General features: G+C 34.8%; 1 protein-coding gene across 3 annotated transcripts in view; it reads left to right on the top strand.

Annotated features, from left to right (window-relative positions):
• The window catches only part of SCAMP1 (secretory carrier membrane protein 1), a 121,893-nt gene that overhangs the window by 51,414 nt on the left and 53,211 nt on the right, over positions 1-17,268 (top strand). For 2 of the 3 annotated variants that reach the window (XM_038532485.1, XM_038532484.1), the window contains 4 exons: positions 4,563-4,661; positions 5,864-5,972; positions 8,736-8,864; positions 12,922-13,081. In XM_038532485.1, the coding sequence (XP_038388413.1) occupies positions 4,563-4,661; positions 5,864-5,972; positions 8,736-8,864; positions 12,922-13,081 (497 nt within the window). The remainder of the gene's footprint in view (positions 1-4,562; positions 4,662-5,863; positions 5,973-8,735; positions 8,865-12,921; positions 13,082-17,268) is intronic. The other variant, XM_038532486.1, reaches the window with a different exon arrangement.

The following is a 17,268-nucleotide window of genomic DNA, read 5'->3' as shown; positions in this document are numbered from 1 at the left end:
GACTATCATAAATAAATAAAAAATTTAAAAAAAGGAAACAGTTGTTTTAAAAAAAAAAAAAAAAAAAAGAAGCTGACTCTACACTGAGAACGGAGTGTGACTTGGGGCCTGATCTCACAACCTTGGTTGGTTCATGACCTGAACCAAAATAAGAGTCAGACACTCAACTAACTGAGCCACCCAGGTCCCCCAGCCTTTTATTTCTTTTTATTGTAGGATTGCTGTGGCTAGGACTGCCTATACTATGTTGAATGAAAGTGGTAAGAGTGGACATCCTTTTCTTGTTCCTAACCTGAGGAAGAGCTCTCAGTTTTTCCCCATTAGCTGTGGGTTTTTAGTATAAGGCCTTTATTATGTTGAGGTATGTTCTTCCTAGATTTACCTTGTTGAGGGTTTTTGTCCGTGAATGAATATTGTACTTTCTGAAATGCTTTTTTCTGCATCTATTGCAATGATCATATAGTTTCTATCATTTCTCCTATTGATGTGATGTATCACACTGATGGATTTGTAATTATTGAACCACGCTTGCATACTGGGAGTAAATTCCACTTGATTATGGTGTATTATTTTTTAAAATACATTGTTGGATTTATTTTGTTAATATTTTGTTAAGGATTTTCCCATCTATATTCATCAAAGATACTGGCCTGTAGTTCTCTTTATCTGGTTTTGGTATTGGGGATACCAGTCTCATAAAATGAATTTGGAGGTCTTCCTTCCTCTTGTATTTTTTGGGAAAGTTTGAGAAGAATAGGTCTTAACTCATCCTTAAATGTTTGGTAGAATTTTCCTGTGAAGTTGTCTGGTCCTGGACTTAGGTTTTTGGGAGTTTTTTGACTACTGATTCAATTTCTTTGCTGGAGGTTGGTCTCTTCAAATTTTCTGTTTCTTCCTGCTTTAATTTTTGGCATGTTATATATTTCCAGGAATTTATCCATTTTTTTTAAGATGTCCAGTTTTTTGGCATATAGGTTTTCATAATATACTGTTAAAATTGTTTGTATTTCCTTGGTGTTGGTTGTCATTTCTCATCTTTCATTAGTAATTTTGTTTATTTGGGCAGCTCCTCCCCCTTTTTTGTAATGAGTCTTTAATTTATCAGTTTTGTTGATCTTGTCACAGAACCAGCTCCTAGGGACGCCTGGGTCACTCAGTGGTTAAGCATCTGCCTTGGCTCAGGGCGTGATCCTGGAGTCCCAGGATTGAATCCCACATTGGGGGCTCCCTGCATGGAGCCTGCTTCTCCCTTTGCCTATGTCTCTGCCTCTCTCTCTCTCTGTATCTCATGGATGCAAGTAGGGTGTTAAAGCCCCCTACTATTGCCATTATTGTATTACTATCAATTAGTTCCTTTGTATTTGTTAACCATTTTATGTATTTGGGTGCTTCTGTGTTGGATGCATAAATACTTACAATTGTCGTATCTTATTGTTGGATTGTCCCCTTTATTATTACATAATGTCCTTCTTTGTCTCTTGTGTTCTTTGTTTTGTCCATATAAATATTGTTTACCCTGGCTTTCCTTGGCATCTATTTGCATGATAAATGTTTTTCTGTTCCCTCACTTTCAATCTGCAGGTGCCTTTTGGTCTGAAATGAGTCTGTTGTAGGCAACATATAGATGGGTCTTATTTGTATATTCACCCTGTCATCCTGTGTCTTTTGATTGGAACATTTAGTCAATTTACATTCAAAGTAATTATTGATAGATATGTAATCATTGCCATTTTGTTATTTGTTTTGTAGTTGTTTCTATAGATTTTCTCTGATTCTTGCTGTCTTTCAGGTTCATTGGCTTTCTTTGATGATATGCTTAGATCTCTTTCTCTTTAGTATTTGTATATTTATTACTGAGTTTTGATTTGTGGTTACCATTATCTTTGTATGTAACATCTTCTCCATATAGCAGTCTATATTAAGTTGATGGTTGCTTAAGGTTAAACCCATTCTTTACTCCTCTTCCTCCCACCTTTTAGGTATATAATGTCATATTTCATATCCTTTTATTTTACTAATCTCTTGAATGATTTTTACAGAAATACTTATTTTTACTGCTTTTGTGTTTTTTACTTTTCATACTTTCACTTACGATCTTTTGTTTCCACTCAGAGTCCTCTTTAAAATTTCTTATAGGGCTGGTTTAGTGGTCTGTTTGAGAAGCTCTTTGTCTCTCTTTCTATTCTGAATGATAGCCTTACTGGATAGAGCATTCTGGCTGCAGATTTTTCCCTTTTAGCAGTTTGAATGTATCATGCCACTCCTTTCTGGCCTGCAAAGTTGTTGCTGAAAAATTCGCTTGTAGCCTTATGTGATTTTCCTTGTATGTAATGGTCTTCTTTTCTCTTGCTGATTTAAACATTTTTTCTTTATCTCTACTTTTTGCCATTTTAATTGCTATGTGTCTTGGTGTGGACCTCCTTGGGTTGAAGTTTTTGGGGTATCTCTGCTTCCTGGATCTGGATATCTGTTACCTTCTTCACATTAGGGAAGTTTTCATTTACTATTTCTTAGTATAAATTTTCTGCCTCTCTCCTGAGATCCCTGTAATGTGGATGTTGTTATGCTTGATGGAATTGCTGAATTCTCTATTCTCAATTTGCATACTTTCTTTCCCTTGTTCAACTTGGTTACTTTGTATTACTCTATCTTCCAGATCACTAATTCATTCTTTGGCTTCATCTAGCCTGCTATTTATTCTTATCAGGTGTATTTTTAATTTCACTCATTGTATTATTGACTTCTAGTTCTTTTTAAATCTCTATGTTAAGGGTCTTACTGAAGTCCTCCACTCTTTTCTCCAGTCCAGTGAATATCTTTATGATCACTATTTTAAATTTTCTATCAGATATCTTATTCATTTTTCTTTGGTCTATTGCTGTGGTTTGGTGTTTTTCTTTGATTTGGAGGATGTTACTCTGTCTTACTTTGACTCTCTGTGTCTGTTTCTGTGTGTTAGAAGTCAGCTACTTATCTTACTCTTAATAGCCTTTGAAGAAGAGGTATTATAGTGCCCTGCAGTGCAGTGTCATTGTTCCCCAGGGTGGTGGTTTAGGGCATGTGTATTGCATGTGCTCTGTTGAGTTTCAGCATCTTTTTCCTTTAGTCCATTTATTTGCTGTTGCTTTCTTTACCTATTGTTGAGTAGCAAGGTGTGCAGTGGTCTACTTGTGAAATGATATCTGCCCCTGCTGGAACTGAGTCCTGCAAAATAAGCAGGTCAGGAGATGTGGTTTTGGCTGGGTTTGCACTGGTCTTCTCAGGGAGAGACACCATAGCACCAGGATTTGAGGGGTGGGGGGGGTGGGGCGCATAACTGGGAAGGGCTGATCTGCCAAAACACAGGTGGCTGGGCTTGGTATAAGCAAGTTAAGTAGCATGTATCCACACAGCTCTGGTTTCCTTAGGTGACTGTTACTTATGCTAGGGGCAGGGGAGGAAAATGTCACCTTTTCAGCTCCTTTGTTCCTGGAGAGATCTTTCCATAATCCCTGTCTCCTCAGGCCATGCTCTGAGATGTGCAAATTATTCTCCTTCTTACCTGCCCATGGCATTTTTCAAACTGCTGGTTCTGTACTGCATCTGCATAGGCTATTTTTCATGGTGTCTCATTAAGATGAGGGACTCTTGTTTCCTAACATCTTTTGGGCTCTTCCAGAGCTGAGCATGCTGGTTTTTAAAATTCTGGGTTTAGTCCTGCTGGTTTTAAGAACTCATGAAATTTAAAAGGCAGATATTACGGAGATTCATCCTTCCTGTTAGCAGGCTCCCCAGTGTGAAAGTCTGTTTTCCGCTCTTTTCTGTGCCCCTGGCTCCTTCTTCACCGAGGCTGACTGTGGTCCTTTTTGCTATCAGACTGCATCTTCACCCTTCATACCTTCTTTGATATGGCCTCTTCCTTGCCTTAGGTGTGGAGTTTTTTTTTTTTTTTTAAGATTTTATTTATTCATGAGAGACACACAGTTACGCAGAGAGAGGGGCAGAGAGAGACACAGGCAGAGGGAGAAGCAGGCTCCTCGCAAGGAGCCCGATGCAGGACTTGATCCCAGGACTCTGGGATCACAACCTGAGCCAAAGGCAGACGCTCAACTACTGAATCACCCAGGCATCCCTAGTTGTGGAGTTTGTTGTGCCAGTCCTTGGACTGTTTCTGGATTATTTCTGTTGATGTGGAAATCTAGTTGTATCTGTGGGAGTTGCTGAGCTTAGGTTCCTCCTACTCTGCTATCTTTCTAGCCAGGCATGTACCTTTCTTTAGTGGAAAGAGTTAACCTTAATGTAAATTCTTCAGTTTGGTGCTATCTGTGTTGTACTAAAAAGGAATACCTAAAGATTTTGTTTTGTGTTTTTACGCTTGGCATCCAGCATCCGGGAGGAGAGTTGAAGAATGAATTTGGGAAAATAGAGATAGAGATGGAGAACTGAAGCAGCACTATACCACAAACTAGAGGAGGAAGAGAGGAATTCTTGGCATTTTGCTTTTTGTTGGGGTTAGGCCTTTTTAAAGAAGTTAAAATTGGATCTCTGTGTTACATAATTTGTCCTTTTCTTAATCTTCCTAGCCTCCACCAGGCACTGTGAAAATGCCTAACGTCCCCAGTACACAACCAGCAATAATGAAACCAACGGAGGAACATCCAGCTTATACACAGATTGCAAAGGTTAGTTCATGTTATGTGGGTAGATTTGTATTGGAAATTACAATATAAATAGCATCTTCAAAGAATTCTTTATAAGTTGGCTTGATTTCTTTTCTTTATTTAATTTTTAATTTACTTTTTGAGTTTGGGTTAGCTAGTTTATCAACCCTATAATACAGTTCTCTTTTCAGCTTATAATATTTGCTTCACTGTATTATTAGCAGCTGTTGAATTCATATATCTTCCTGATGCACAGTTGTTGAGGGAAATCTTTGTTACTTTGGTTTCACTGTTTAATGCATAGTGCTATTATAAAACCAATGATAGGATAATAGAAACTATTGGAAAAGAGTTGTAATGGCTAAGGAAAGGACAGTGGTAAGAAGTAACAGATGACAAAAATATGAGAATAAAGGAGATGAAGAAGATATCTCATATTACATAAAGGCAGATGGAGTTACAGACCAGAATTTTTTTTTCTTCTTCTTTTTTTTTTTTTAAGATTTTATTTATTTATTCATGAGAAACACAGAGAAAGAGGCAGAGACACAGGCAGAAGGAGAAGCAGGCTTCTCAGAGGGAACCTCATTTGGGACTTGATCCCAGGATCATGCCCTGAGCCAAAGGCAGACACCCAACTCCTGAGCCACCCAGGCATCCCCAGAATTTCTTAATCATATCCTCCTTCATCTCCTTGTCTTCTAAAATAGAAGATACTATATATTCTTGCATTGGAAACCTTAGGTACTGTTCAAGCCAATTCTTAAGAGGCAATTCAGTGGTCATTTCTCCATTTGTCTGTTTTGCCTCAGTTGTTCCCTCTGTTCTTCATTCTCATTTATGCACAGAGGTCACTTTGATTTTATTTTCCCAATTAGGACTCTGATTACTCTTACTGATAGAATTTTGTTCTGTTCTAATATGCCCAATAGTCTCACTGACAGTTTTCATAACAAAAAAGCCAAAATCAGTCAAATATCTCCATATTATCTTTTGAAACTGTAATCTTAAGTGAATTCCTGTATTTTGGAAGAGCATTTGAATTAAGTTTTGAATACTGTATGCCTCTTGATCTTGGGATTGTGAGTTCGAGCCCCATAATGGGTGTAGAGATGACTAAAAAATGAATTAACTTAAAAAAAGGTAGATAGTATAGTAGTGTTACAGGATTTTCTACCTCTGACAACCTATTCATGCATTGATATTTTGTTTGTTTGTTTAAGGAACATGCCTTGGCCCAAGCTGAGCTTCTTAAGCGCCAAGAAGAGCTAGAAAGAAAAGCAGCAGAATTAGATCGTCGAGAACGAGAAATGCAAAATCTCAGTCAACATGGTAGTATCCAAAGAAATTTGAAATAAAAATAACTTTGAAACACTTAAATTATGCCTATGCTAGCTCTAAGTCATTCTGGTTTATGGACAAGGCCATGCCCTTTTTTCCTGTTCTAGCAAGATCAGACAGCAGATTTCCAACTTGTTACTCTGTAGCTCTCTGATCTTGGCTGATTTGCATAGTTTTTTGATTAAAACAATGTTAGCTTTATCAACACAGGAAGTAAATGTGCATATGATAATTTTAGATTTTGGCCAGAAGTCTTTGATCCTGCACTTGGGCCCTCTTTGAATCTATTGAAGCTTTAAGAGTACAATGGGAGGGTGCCCTAAATTTGACTCTTACCTTTTGTTTATTCAGCCCAGTTTCTAATTATCTGCCCTTGTCCTCAAAACTATAACATACCTGCCAAATCATGTTAAAAAAATGTGTGGCATGACTCTGGGAAGCCTTCTCAGTGATGCCAAAGAAAGAAGTACTGAATTGATCATTTGCTATGAAATCTGTGCAGACTGTGACTACTAAAGGGCACTTCAAGGGAGTATCTTAGAGAAAGGTAGCAGTGTCTGGCCTAGAAGGGATAAAGAGCTAGACAAGTCATTGTTACTATGTCTAAGATAGTGATGGAATGACGGGGCTTAGTCCACAACAATATACTGAACTATTTCTTCCATATCTTAGACTGTGTAAGCCTAAGTCAGAGAATGAAAAATACCATATGATTTCACTCATATGTGGAATTAAATAAAACTACTGATCATAGGGGGCAAAAAGCGACACAAATCCAGAAACACTGTGGAAAACTATAGAGAATAAACTCTATGGTTACCAGAGGGGAGGTGGGTGAGAATGGTGGTTAAGGAGAACCTTTGCTGTGATGAGTATCAGGTGTTGTATGAAAGTGTTGAACCATTATAATGTACACCTAAAAATAATATTACACTGTGTGTTAATTAACAAATTTAAAAACTAAAAATAAAATTTATATATTCAAAGATTATTAAAAAAAAAAAGCATGTAAGCCTAGGGCCTTCTGAGGACACATTTATCCTTGGCCATTTTGTTGCTTGTGACACTGGAGACAATATCTTAAAAGGAGAAATTAAAGGTTTATTTGAGATCAGTGTTTCTGAAATACCTGTAATAAAACCTGTCCTATGTCCTTAGTATTGACTAATATAAGTTATCTCTATGGGAGATATTTTAGTAAAGATAGTAACAGAGTAGGAAATTCAGAGTAGGAAATTCATGTAAGTACTTACTAACTCATTTAATTATTAGTACAGTTCTCTGAAGGGTGATATAGTTGCTATTCTCTTGTTATTTCTACTCTTAAATTTATGAAGAAACATAAGATTTTACAGATGTCTTCAGATTTTACAGTCTTCAAGAGTTTAAGGTACTCAAAGCCCCCTAGCCAATAAATGGCTAGGCACTTCTGTTCTCAGATCCTACTTCTAACATTACTATTCTTTCCTCCTCTCAAATATTATGAGACTTGTAAGAAAAATGAATATAAAATTTGGAAAGAATTATAAATAGCAGAGACATGTTGGAAAGAATCAGACATAGGTCATTCTTGTTTTCCACTGTAAAATTTTCTTAGTCTATATAAAGTATATAAAATCGAATTTTCAAAAATTGTGGCAAAAATTTCTAAAATGAGAAGTGGCCTTTTTTTTTTTGTGTTTACCTTCTGTTTTTAATGTTTTGACTTCTTGCTTTAATTTTAGTGTTTTTATTGTTCCCATCACTTCCCAATCTCTATTTTCAGTTTCATGTCTTTATGTAGACACATTTTCCCTCCTCATAGTTTGAATTTGTTTTTCCTTTAGGTTTTTGAAGGTGTTATAATTCCTTAGCTTCCTTCTCCTGTTTCATGTTTTCTCCTAGTTTTATGGCTTTCTTAATGTATATTTTGAATATTATTATTATTTTTTTAAAGATTTTATTTATTTATTCATGATAGTCACACAGAGAGAGAGAGAGAGGCAGAGACATAGGCAGAGGGAGAAGCAGGCTCCATGCAGGGAGCCCGACGTGGGATTCGATCCCGGGTCTCCAGGATCGCGCCCTGGGCCAAAGGCAGGTGCTCAACCGCTGCGCCACCCAGGGATCCCTTGAATATTATTTTTGTCAGATTTTGAGATTTCCAAATTTGAGTCTTTGGTATTAGTTAATTGTGTTGTTTCTTCATGGAGTTAACAGTAGAAAACTCAGAAGATTTTACGCTGGTCTTCCTTCTTCACATTGACTAGGAATTATATTCAAAGACTTAAGATGCTGAGGAGGAAGTTGTAGATATTTAAAAACTGCATGGCATTCACATGACAGCCAGACGCTTAGGACTTGGAGAAATAGATTTGTTTTTAGGGTAGAGTCACAGGGTATGTCTTTGTGCTCTTTTTTTTTTTGTGTCTGTATATCAGCTGTACATATATTAATGTTTTCTAAAGATGCTCTGGGGAAATTTTTTTTAAGATTTTATTTGTAAGTAATCTATACCCAACATGGAGTTTGAACCCACAACCCTAGATCAAGAGTCTCATGCTCTGTTGACTGAACCAGCCAGGTGCCCCTACTTTGGGAAAATTTTTAAAAATGCAAAGCTTAGCTTTCAAAGCTATACATATATAGGAATGTAGAGATACAGTATTTGATTTATAAAACATCTATTAAAAGAACAAATAATGTTCTTTGTTATGAAACCAAGAATAAGAATAGCACATATTGGTCCTAATATAATTTTTTTAAAATTTGCAGGCAGAAAAAATAATTGGCCACCTCTTCCTGGCAATTTTCCTGTGGGACCTTGTTTTTACCAGGATTTTTCTGTAGACATTCCTGTAGAATTCCAGAAGACAGTAAAGATTATGTACTACTTGTGGATGTGTGAGTATAAAATGTGTATATTCAACAGAGTTTTTTTATTGTTAAAAACCCTCCTTTTTGGAATTCAGATATCAAGGATAGTATCACAAATGGTCTTTTTGTATAGCTCTTAATTTTCGGAGTGGAACATATTTAGGTACTGCAAAATTATATTGAATATGACAATCTAAGCTGAGGAAAACAAAGGAGAACTGGCATTCTTTTGAGGAAGGGACTTCTCTGTCACATATAATGTATTTTTTGAGGAAAAAGGAATAGTTGTAAAATACTATCTAGGTTATATTTGTTTTGAAAAAATTGCACTATTTTTATACATATGAAGGCTGTCTAAAAAATTCTATTAAAGCATTATGACTTTTTAAAGGGGCTACAAAATATCATTTTTCTCAGAGCTTTGAGCATAATTTACTTTTCACTTTCAAGTGGTTGATAAGTACTTTTATTATTGGAAGTACCTAGTTAATGTAGGATATTTTACTAAATAGAACATTAGGACACACATTTATTAGGCTGTGGTACTTGCCTTGTTTTGAAATAATTTCAACTCATGTAATACTAAAATAAAATGTCAAGCTGTTAAGAGTTTATTCTACATACACAGAATTCCCACTTATTCTCTGTTTTACTTTTATTCCAAACAGTAGTCTCAGCACCATTTAATGTTAGTATGTTAGTTAGAGGGTGTAGCTGTCATGACTTCTCACCTGCATAACTGCTGGACTAATGGATAATTTGTAATATACATTCTTGATGGAGAAATTTATGCATGTTATTATAAAATTAGGGAGCTGTTTTTTCCCCCTCCTAAATAAATGAGACGGTTTTCCTCAAAATCTTTTAGGAGCATTCTTCGTATATATAAAGTTATTTTACAATGTGAGTAGCAATTCCTTATGGATAAGTACATTAACTCTTAGTTTCTCTTTGAGATTTTGTTGTTGACCTAGTATCTTGCTAAATCACCAGTGAAAGTAGTATTGTATACTTTTAATATTAAAGGTTTTGATTTTGTATGTGTACATGTAAACAACCTATATATTTTATTTAATCAACATATATGCGTATATGTAAAAATTATTTTTTAATGGGAAGAAATTGGCCTGGAATTTTAAGTATAAGTTCTTTGATTCAGTGGAAAAACATATTTTGGATGGGGGAGATAGGGGTTGTAAGAAAATTCTATAAGGAATTTAGTATATAGAGATTGAATGGAAAAGATGGTTAATTTTAACTGAATGGCTACTTGTGCTAATTGTTTCAAAATAGGTCTATTTTGTTTTATAAATATATAACTTTCTGAGGTGTTTAGAATATAGTTTTTCTTAATTCGGTTGAATTGACAGATCTCTTAATTATATATAAAGAGATCTCAATATTTTAAAAAACAGTACTGGGATAAGGTAAGATCTAATACCAGCTCAGTGATATTTGTAAATTTCATAAAATGGAGATTGTTTTAATAAGTTATTTTCAAGAAGTGTCAACCTCTTAATGATTTCAGAGTTAACAAGTGCTTATTATTCAAGTGCAAGTATTATTCATACTCTAATAATAATTATAATGAAAGAGAACATTTATTGAGGCTTTATTTGTACCAGATATAGTACTAATCGCTTTATATACATGATATTGTTAACTCCTAACTACCCTATGAAGTAGGTACTATAATACTTAGTTTTATAGATAAGGAAGCCAAAGCAGAGAGAATTGGAGTAATTTGTTCAAGAATACACAACAATTAGGGTTGGAATGGATAGCTTGACTCCAGAACCCAGAGTCTAGATTTCCATGTTATATACAACCTACAAAATACCAAACCCAAATAAGATGAAGATATACTTTCAAAGATACCTTACTTGAAATAATTTACTTGATAAAGGAACTGAAGCAATTAGAACTATTACTGTGAAATGAATCTTAACCTCTTTGAGTATATTCTTGAATTAAAAAAAAAAAAAAAAAAGAAAAGAAGCCATTTAAAGATCAGTTAGTAAAGAAGATAATTATACCGTTTAAAATCTGCATATGTTAGGTGTCTGTGTTGGAATGCAAAGCTTATCAAGAAGAATATTGTAGGGATAGTTGCAAATTTAGGTTCAGTGATAACAGATTTGAGTGCTTTAATAAAGCAATTGAAATTTTATATGAAGTTGAGTCATTCAACTTACAAATCATGTAAACAAAATGCCCTAAAAATATCTTTAGTGTTGTATGGATAGCTGGAATCCACCAAGTGGATTGTAATGGAATTGAAATCAGCAACACAGAATCACAAATTTCACTTGCCTTGCTTTTCTGTATATTTCTTGATCTGTGTATAAGTAGACTGTTTAGTAAGTAGGCCTGAACGTTTTATTTTTTTCTAGAAATAAATGACTTATTGTCATGGTTTTTCATTACTATGAAAACATTTAGAAAGAAATTTTAATATATTACACAAAATTAAATTGATATTTTTATCAATAGTTGAAAGAATTTTTAATGAACTTTATACATACCCATATATTCTTTCTTAGGCAAATTAGAAGATAGACCTTTAAAAATTCTCTCAAGGTTGAAATTTGAATCATAATGTTGTGAATATGTAAAACTTTTTTAGGCAGTTGGATGCTATTTAGTGTTAAAAAATAATAATACTCTGTTTCACGGTCTTTTGAAATCTGTTTTTAAGCCATTGACAGAATTCCTTTTTTTGAGGCAAAAGATCATAAGTAAATTTCTTAGGAAGCTAGTCTTCATGAGAGTTTGAAATCCTAGTGGTCATAAAGTTAATAAGGAAGAGTCAGTCTTCTTTGTGTAACAGAATGGAATGGAGATTTCAACATGGAATAGCTCCTGTATTTTTATAGCTAAAAATTGAAATGTAGAGGTTTATTAGTTCAGTGGTTTATCTCTATAACCCACATGTTTTCATTTTATTCTTCCTCTGGTGCCCTTTTTCTTATTCTAGAGTTTGTATATTTATCTAGTTTGTAAAGCAAATTTAGAGACATCCTTTAATGTATGTTTTGATCTTGTTTTGTTAATTACTGGTTTTATTTAATAATAAGTTGAAAAGATTATAAAGTTTTTAATGTAAGTTGGGATTTTTGTGTTTGGATTTACTAAGTTTTGTATTAATTTTTAATTTAGTAGTTGGTATATTTTTGTTGTACTAATAATTTATATTGAATATGATTTAAATTTTTGAAAAAATGTATTTCTTTTAATTCAGCCTGTGAATACATTATTAAAAAATCCTTTAAAAAAGTTATTAATTAAAATGGGCAAATGTAGTTCTTTAGGATCAAAGTATAGTTAGATGATACTCAGATTTTTTGTTTTAGGCCTTTCTGGGTATATAATTATTAACAACATATAAAGAGTCATATAAAGAGTTTTCCATTAACTGTGTTAATTAAAAGAAAGGTCTGCCACAGCAGCTGAAATGCATTATTTCCTTTCTTTAAAAGTAAGTTTAATCCTCCACCAAAATACCGTTTTTATTGCAGCATTTTTAAAAAATGTTAACCTTAAGAAGATGAAATCCTTAGAGACTGACTATATATAGTCCCTCAAGTTGCTACTGTTAGTATTTTCAGTTCAGTGATTCTAGTTAATTTTATTGCTTAAAAATGTTATAATGCAGTTTTCTCCTCCTTGTATAGTCTACTCTGAGGGGTTTGTAGGTCTAGTCTGCAGAAAGGTAACTCAAAATGTGGGATCTTTTCCCTCCAAGACCTGGTTCTTTTTCCTGGCAGGATCTTGGATCAGGAGACACATCAGGTGTTTTCTTCCCCAGGAAGAATCTCCTAAGGCACCGCTTCTCTGGTAGTTGCCCATTAGGAGAGGGCCAAAAGAATTTTTGCCAAACAGGGTGTGTATTAGGACTCTTTCCTGTATATACTATTTTCAAATCAAACGTGTAAGAAACAGCAATGTTTTGAAAGATACTAACTGGAAATGTGGTAGAGTACATTGGTTCTTAGGAAGAATTTTTTCATTTACAATTTTTGTTGAATGAATTCATAAATTGAATATAAATGTTTCTTTTCTATTTTGTTCTTTGATTCCACAGTCCACGCTGTAACACTGTTTCTAAATATCTTCGGATGCTTGGCTTGGTTTTGTGTTGATCCTACAAGAGGGGTTGATTTTGGATTGAGTATCCTGTGGTTCTTGCTTTTTACTCCTTGTTCATTTGTCTGTTGGTACAGACCACTTTACGGAGCTTTCAGGTAAAATGTGTGTACTTTAACATATACTCTTTAAAACCTGTGAAGTAAATAATTGGTAATTAACCTTAAAGGGAAAATTGACACATTTTCATAAAATTTTTTATTTTGTATAACATGCATTCCAATAAATATGTAACATGTCTATGTAGTGATTAGGTTTTGTAAGTCACAAAATCTCATTCTTTTCTCTCACTTGAGAAGATCAAACATAAAAATAAATGAAGGAGAAATGAGGATAGTCTTATATCTTAATATTTGTAGAATATTCCATGTGATAACACTTGACATTAGGGAAAATTTTGCTCCTCATTCCCTTTCAAAAAAATAAATCACAAGTGGTGATTTCAGTATAATTCTATTCTATTCTATTTTATTTATTTTTTATTTATTTATTTATGAGAGAGAGAGAGAAAGAGAGAGGCAGAGACGCAGGCAGAGGGAGAAGTGGGCTCCATGCAGGGAACCCGACGTGGAACTCAATCCCGGGTCTCCAGGATCAGGCCCTGGGCTGAAGGCGGTGCTAAACCGCTGAGCCACCTGGGCTGCCCGATTTCAGTATAATTCTTAAATGAATCTCGATGAGGTCAGTATACTTGTGATATTTAAAGTGCGTCACTTTAACCTACCAAGGGTAAATTTCACCTAGCAGGCTAATTATTTTCTCTGTAAATTCATTTTTGCTTTTCAAAAGTTCTCACATTTGAGAACTATTAAGATTATAAGATTAAGTAATATTTTACATGATATATTTTCATCAGTGGTTAGGATTAATATTTCCTAAGTGCATGTTCTGTGAGGTATTAATAGATGTTGCAGAAAAAGGGACTCATTAGCTTAGGTTTGTTTGGGAAAAGCTGGATAATAAAGTTAAATTTCTTCACTTCAAGATTTCTTAGATTCTTTTACGAGCCTAGTGTAATTTGTGATTTGACCATGACACCATTATTTTTTTTTGTGGAACACCTTGTTGGACTATTGCTTTTAAGAAATAAATGTTGGGAAGTGCCAATTTAGATAATAGTTCTCTATGAGTCCATATATTCAATTATTTATCAATTTATTTTTAGTAAACTCATTTGTTAGTAATTAAACTTTTTAAGCTCTTCTGAGTGAGAGGCAGCAGCATTACTAGGAAATAGGTATGTATTGTGCAAGTGTTATATTGGGGAAATTAGAGGGACACATTTTGTTGTTTCCATTTCAACATAGAATTTATTTGATTAACCAGAGTGTGTTTGCCTGCCTTGTGGAATTAGAAACCCAGATATGTAAACAGATGGAGGAAAAAAAACCCAGAAGGAAAAGGGAAAAGATAAAGGAATTTGGAGAGAAAAGAAGTCACACGACAGAAAACTAAATTCATTAGAATTGGAATGAAGAGAAGAAAATGGATGGAAGAAAAGGAGGACAGAATCTTTGGCTAGATTAGAGTATGGAGGTTATTTATCAAGGAATGGGGAGAGGTGCCCCCTCTGGATGTGGCTTCGAGAGGAATAAAAAGGACCTTTTACTCTTTCCATGATCTAGGAAGAGGGTTAATGCTGCTCTTTTCCTTGTTATCCTAAGCCTGGCTCACAATGTTTTTTATTTTTTTAACATCTGGCTTTAGCTTCTGCCTGCCTACTTCCATTGTATTATTAATATATTTATAATGATGCTGGTGAGTAGGAATGGGGTTGTCTTTGAGACTTTAAAAGTGACATGAGGGGGCACCTGGGTGGCTCAATTGGTTAAGCATCTGCCTTCAGCTGAGGTCATGATCTTGAGATCCTGGGCTATCTTCACCAGGGAATCTGCTTTTCTTCTCTGCATCTTACCCTCCCCCTCCTCTTGTATTCTTGTGCTCTCTCTCAAATAAATAATATCTTAAAAAAAAAAATAAAGTGACACAAGGCTAATGACTTTGGATTTTAAACCTTCGATGGCTAATGTAGCTAAAACAAACCACTAGCAGCCAGATTTCTGCCTTTTATTACTTGAAGTCACTTTTATTTCCTTTCTTTGCCAGTTGAAATAAAATTGTTTTGTGGAACATTTTCTTACTTCTGTCATTATTAATCTGTAGGCTAAGTTTTTAGCTGCATCTCAGTCCTTTAGAGTTTATCCGAAATACGTTAATTATCTGGGTTTCTATGTTCAGAGCAGAACTGAGAGGAATAATATTTAATGGGGAAAGTTGAAATTAAAGTATTTTACATCATTACTATACCTTCTCAGTATGTAACTTTGGCATTTCTTTTATCCACATTGCCAAGTGGTTCTGAACCTCAGTCTTTCCTGTAGTCTCTAGTAGTTTATTAAACCTATATTGATGGTGGCTTTTCCCTTAAATATGAAAATCTCAAACACAGATACATTGGATGTGTTTTTTGATACTAAATATAGGACTTTAAATAGACTAATTCATATCAATGCTTTATTTTAGATCAGTTTTGGTAGGATTTACTGCCTTTGAGAAAGGACAGACTCAGGATATGGAAGTGTTCTATATTTTGTTTCAAGACCAATGATTAAGAAATGAAAACAAGCATCTGAACATAGTAGCTAAAGCCTTTTAGGCCAGGTTCACAGGTTTCTTGAGAGAAGTTATTATTGAAAGTATTTAGTTTGTATTAATCAGACTCTGGAGTGAAGCTAATATGCTTTGTAAATTTTTTCAGGTTTTTTTTTTTTTTTTAAGATTTAGTTACTTATTTTAGAGTGAGCACAAGCAGAGGGAAGGGCAGAGAAAGGGAGAGAAGGAGCCCCTGGGGCACTGAGGTGTTTTGAAGTTTTACTCTTTTCTGGCTAATGGTCTATTTGCCTCTTCTGCCATAAGATAATTTAATTATTTACTGAATTTTATTTCTCCAGATATCCCCCTAGATTTGAAGAAAAGACTAGTAAGTAGTAAGGGGTGGCTCAGTCTATTAAGCGTCCAACTTTTGATTTTGGCTCAGATCATGATCTCAGAGTCCTGAGATCCTGAGATGGAGTTCCACGTTGAGCTCACAGCTCATGTCCTAGGCATGAAGCCTGCTTAAGTTTTTTCTCTCCTCCCTCTGCATCCTCCCTCCTTAAAAAAAAGAAAAAAAAATATGTGTGTGTGTGTGTATGTATATACATATATATAGATAGTAAGTGGTAAGAAAAACATGGCAAGGATTGATGATAGAATAAATTAGTCATTGTAAACATAGAAGTTAGAGGGGAGGTACTAGGTTTGAGAAGTTCATCAGATTCTTCTTTTTTAGTTGTGCAGTGAACTTATTTTTTTTTTCTTGTAGATGGTGGTAATTCCAAGTCTAGAATAGCTGTTAGCTTTGTGGTGGAGTGCTAAAAATAAATAAAAATATCAGAAGTCTTCATTTCTAGAGTACAATGGAAATTGTTATATCTTAGTCATTTGGAGTTGCATTTTTTTTTTTATTTATTTATTTATTTTTTTAAATAAATTTTTATTTTTTATTTATTTATGATAGTCACACAGAGAGAGAGAGAGAGAGAGAGGCAGAGACACAGGCAGAGGGAGAAGCAGGCTCCATGCACCGGGAGCCGATGTGGGATTCGATCCCGGGACTCCAGGATCGCGCCCTGGGCCAAAGGCAGGCGCCAAACCGCTGCGCCACTCAGGGATCCCTGGAGTTGCATTTTTAATTGCCATATATGGTTTATCTCTTTTGCCTCCCTGTTGACTCACAGACTAAAAGTAAATAAATTCAGTATCTCAAGAAATTCCTTTTTATTTATTTATTTATATATTTTTAAAAGATTTTATTTACTTATTCATGAGAGACACATAGAGTGAGAGAGGCAGAGGGAGAAGCAGGCTCCATGCAGGGAGCCTGATGTGGGACTCCATCCTGGGCCTCCAGGATCAGGCCCCAGGCGGAAGGCAGGCACTAAACCACTGAGCCACCCAGGGTTCCCAAGAAATTCCTTTTTAAAGGTTAACAGTTAACTTTGTTATCAAGAATTTGTTGTAATTTAGAGCACTGGTGGCTTAGTTGATTAAGCGTCCACTTTTGATTCAGGTTATGATCTCAGGGTCCTGGGATTGAATTCCACATTGGGCTCCCTGCTCAGCAGGGAGTCCGCTTCTCCCTCTCCCTTTGTCTCTCCTCCCTGTTTCTGCTCACTCTGTCTCTCAAATGAATAAAAATCTTTAATTAAAAAAAACCACAAAAGAATTTGTTGTAATTTGCTTA

This window comes from Canis lupus, chromosome 3 (assembly GCF_011100685.1).
Source record: "Canis lupus familiaris isolate Mischka breed German Shepherd chromosome 3, alternate assembly UU_Cfam_GSD_1.0, whole genome shotgun sequence".
NCBI lineage: Eukaryota > Metazoa > Chordata > Mammalia > Carnivora > Canidae > Canis > Canis lupus.
The sequence above is the reverse complement of the archived record's forward strand: the minus strand, read 5'-3'. Positions and strand labels throughout refer to the sequence as shown.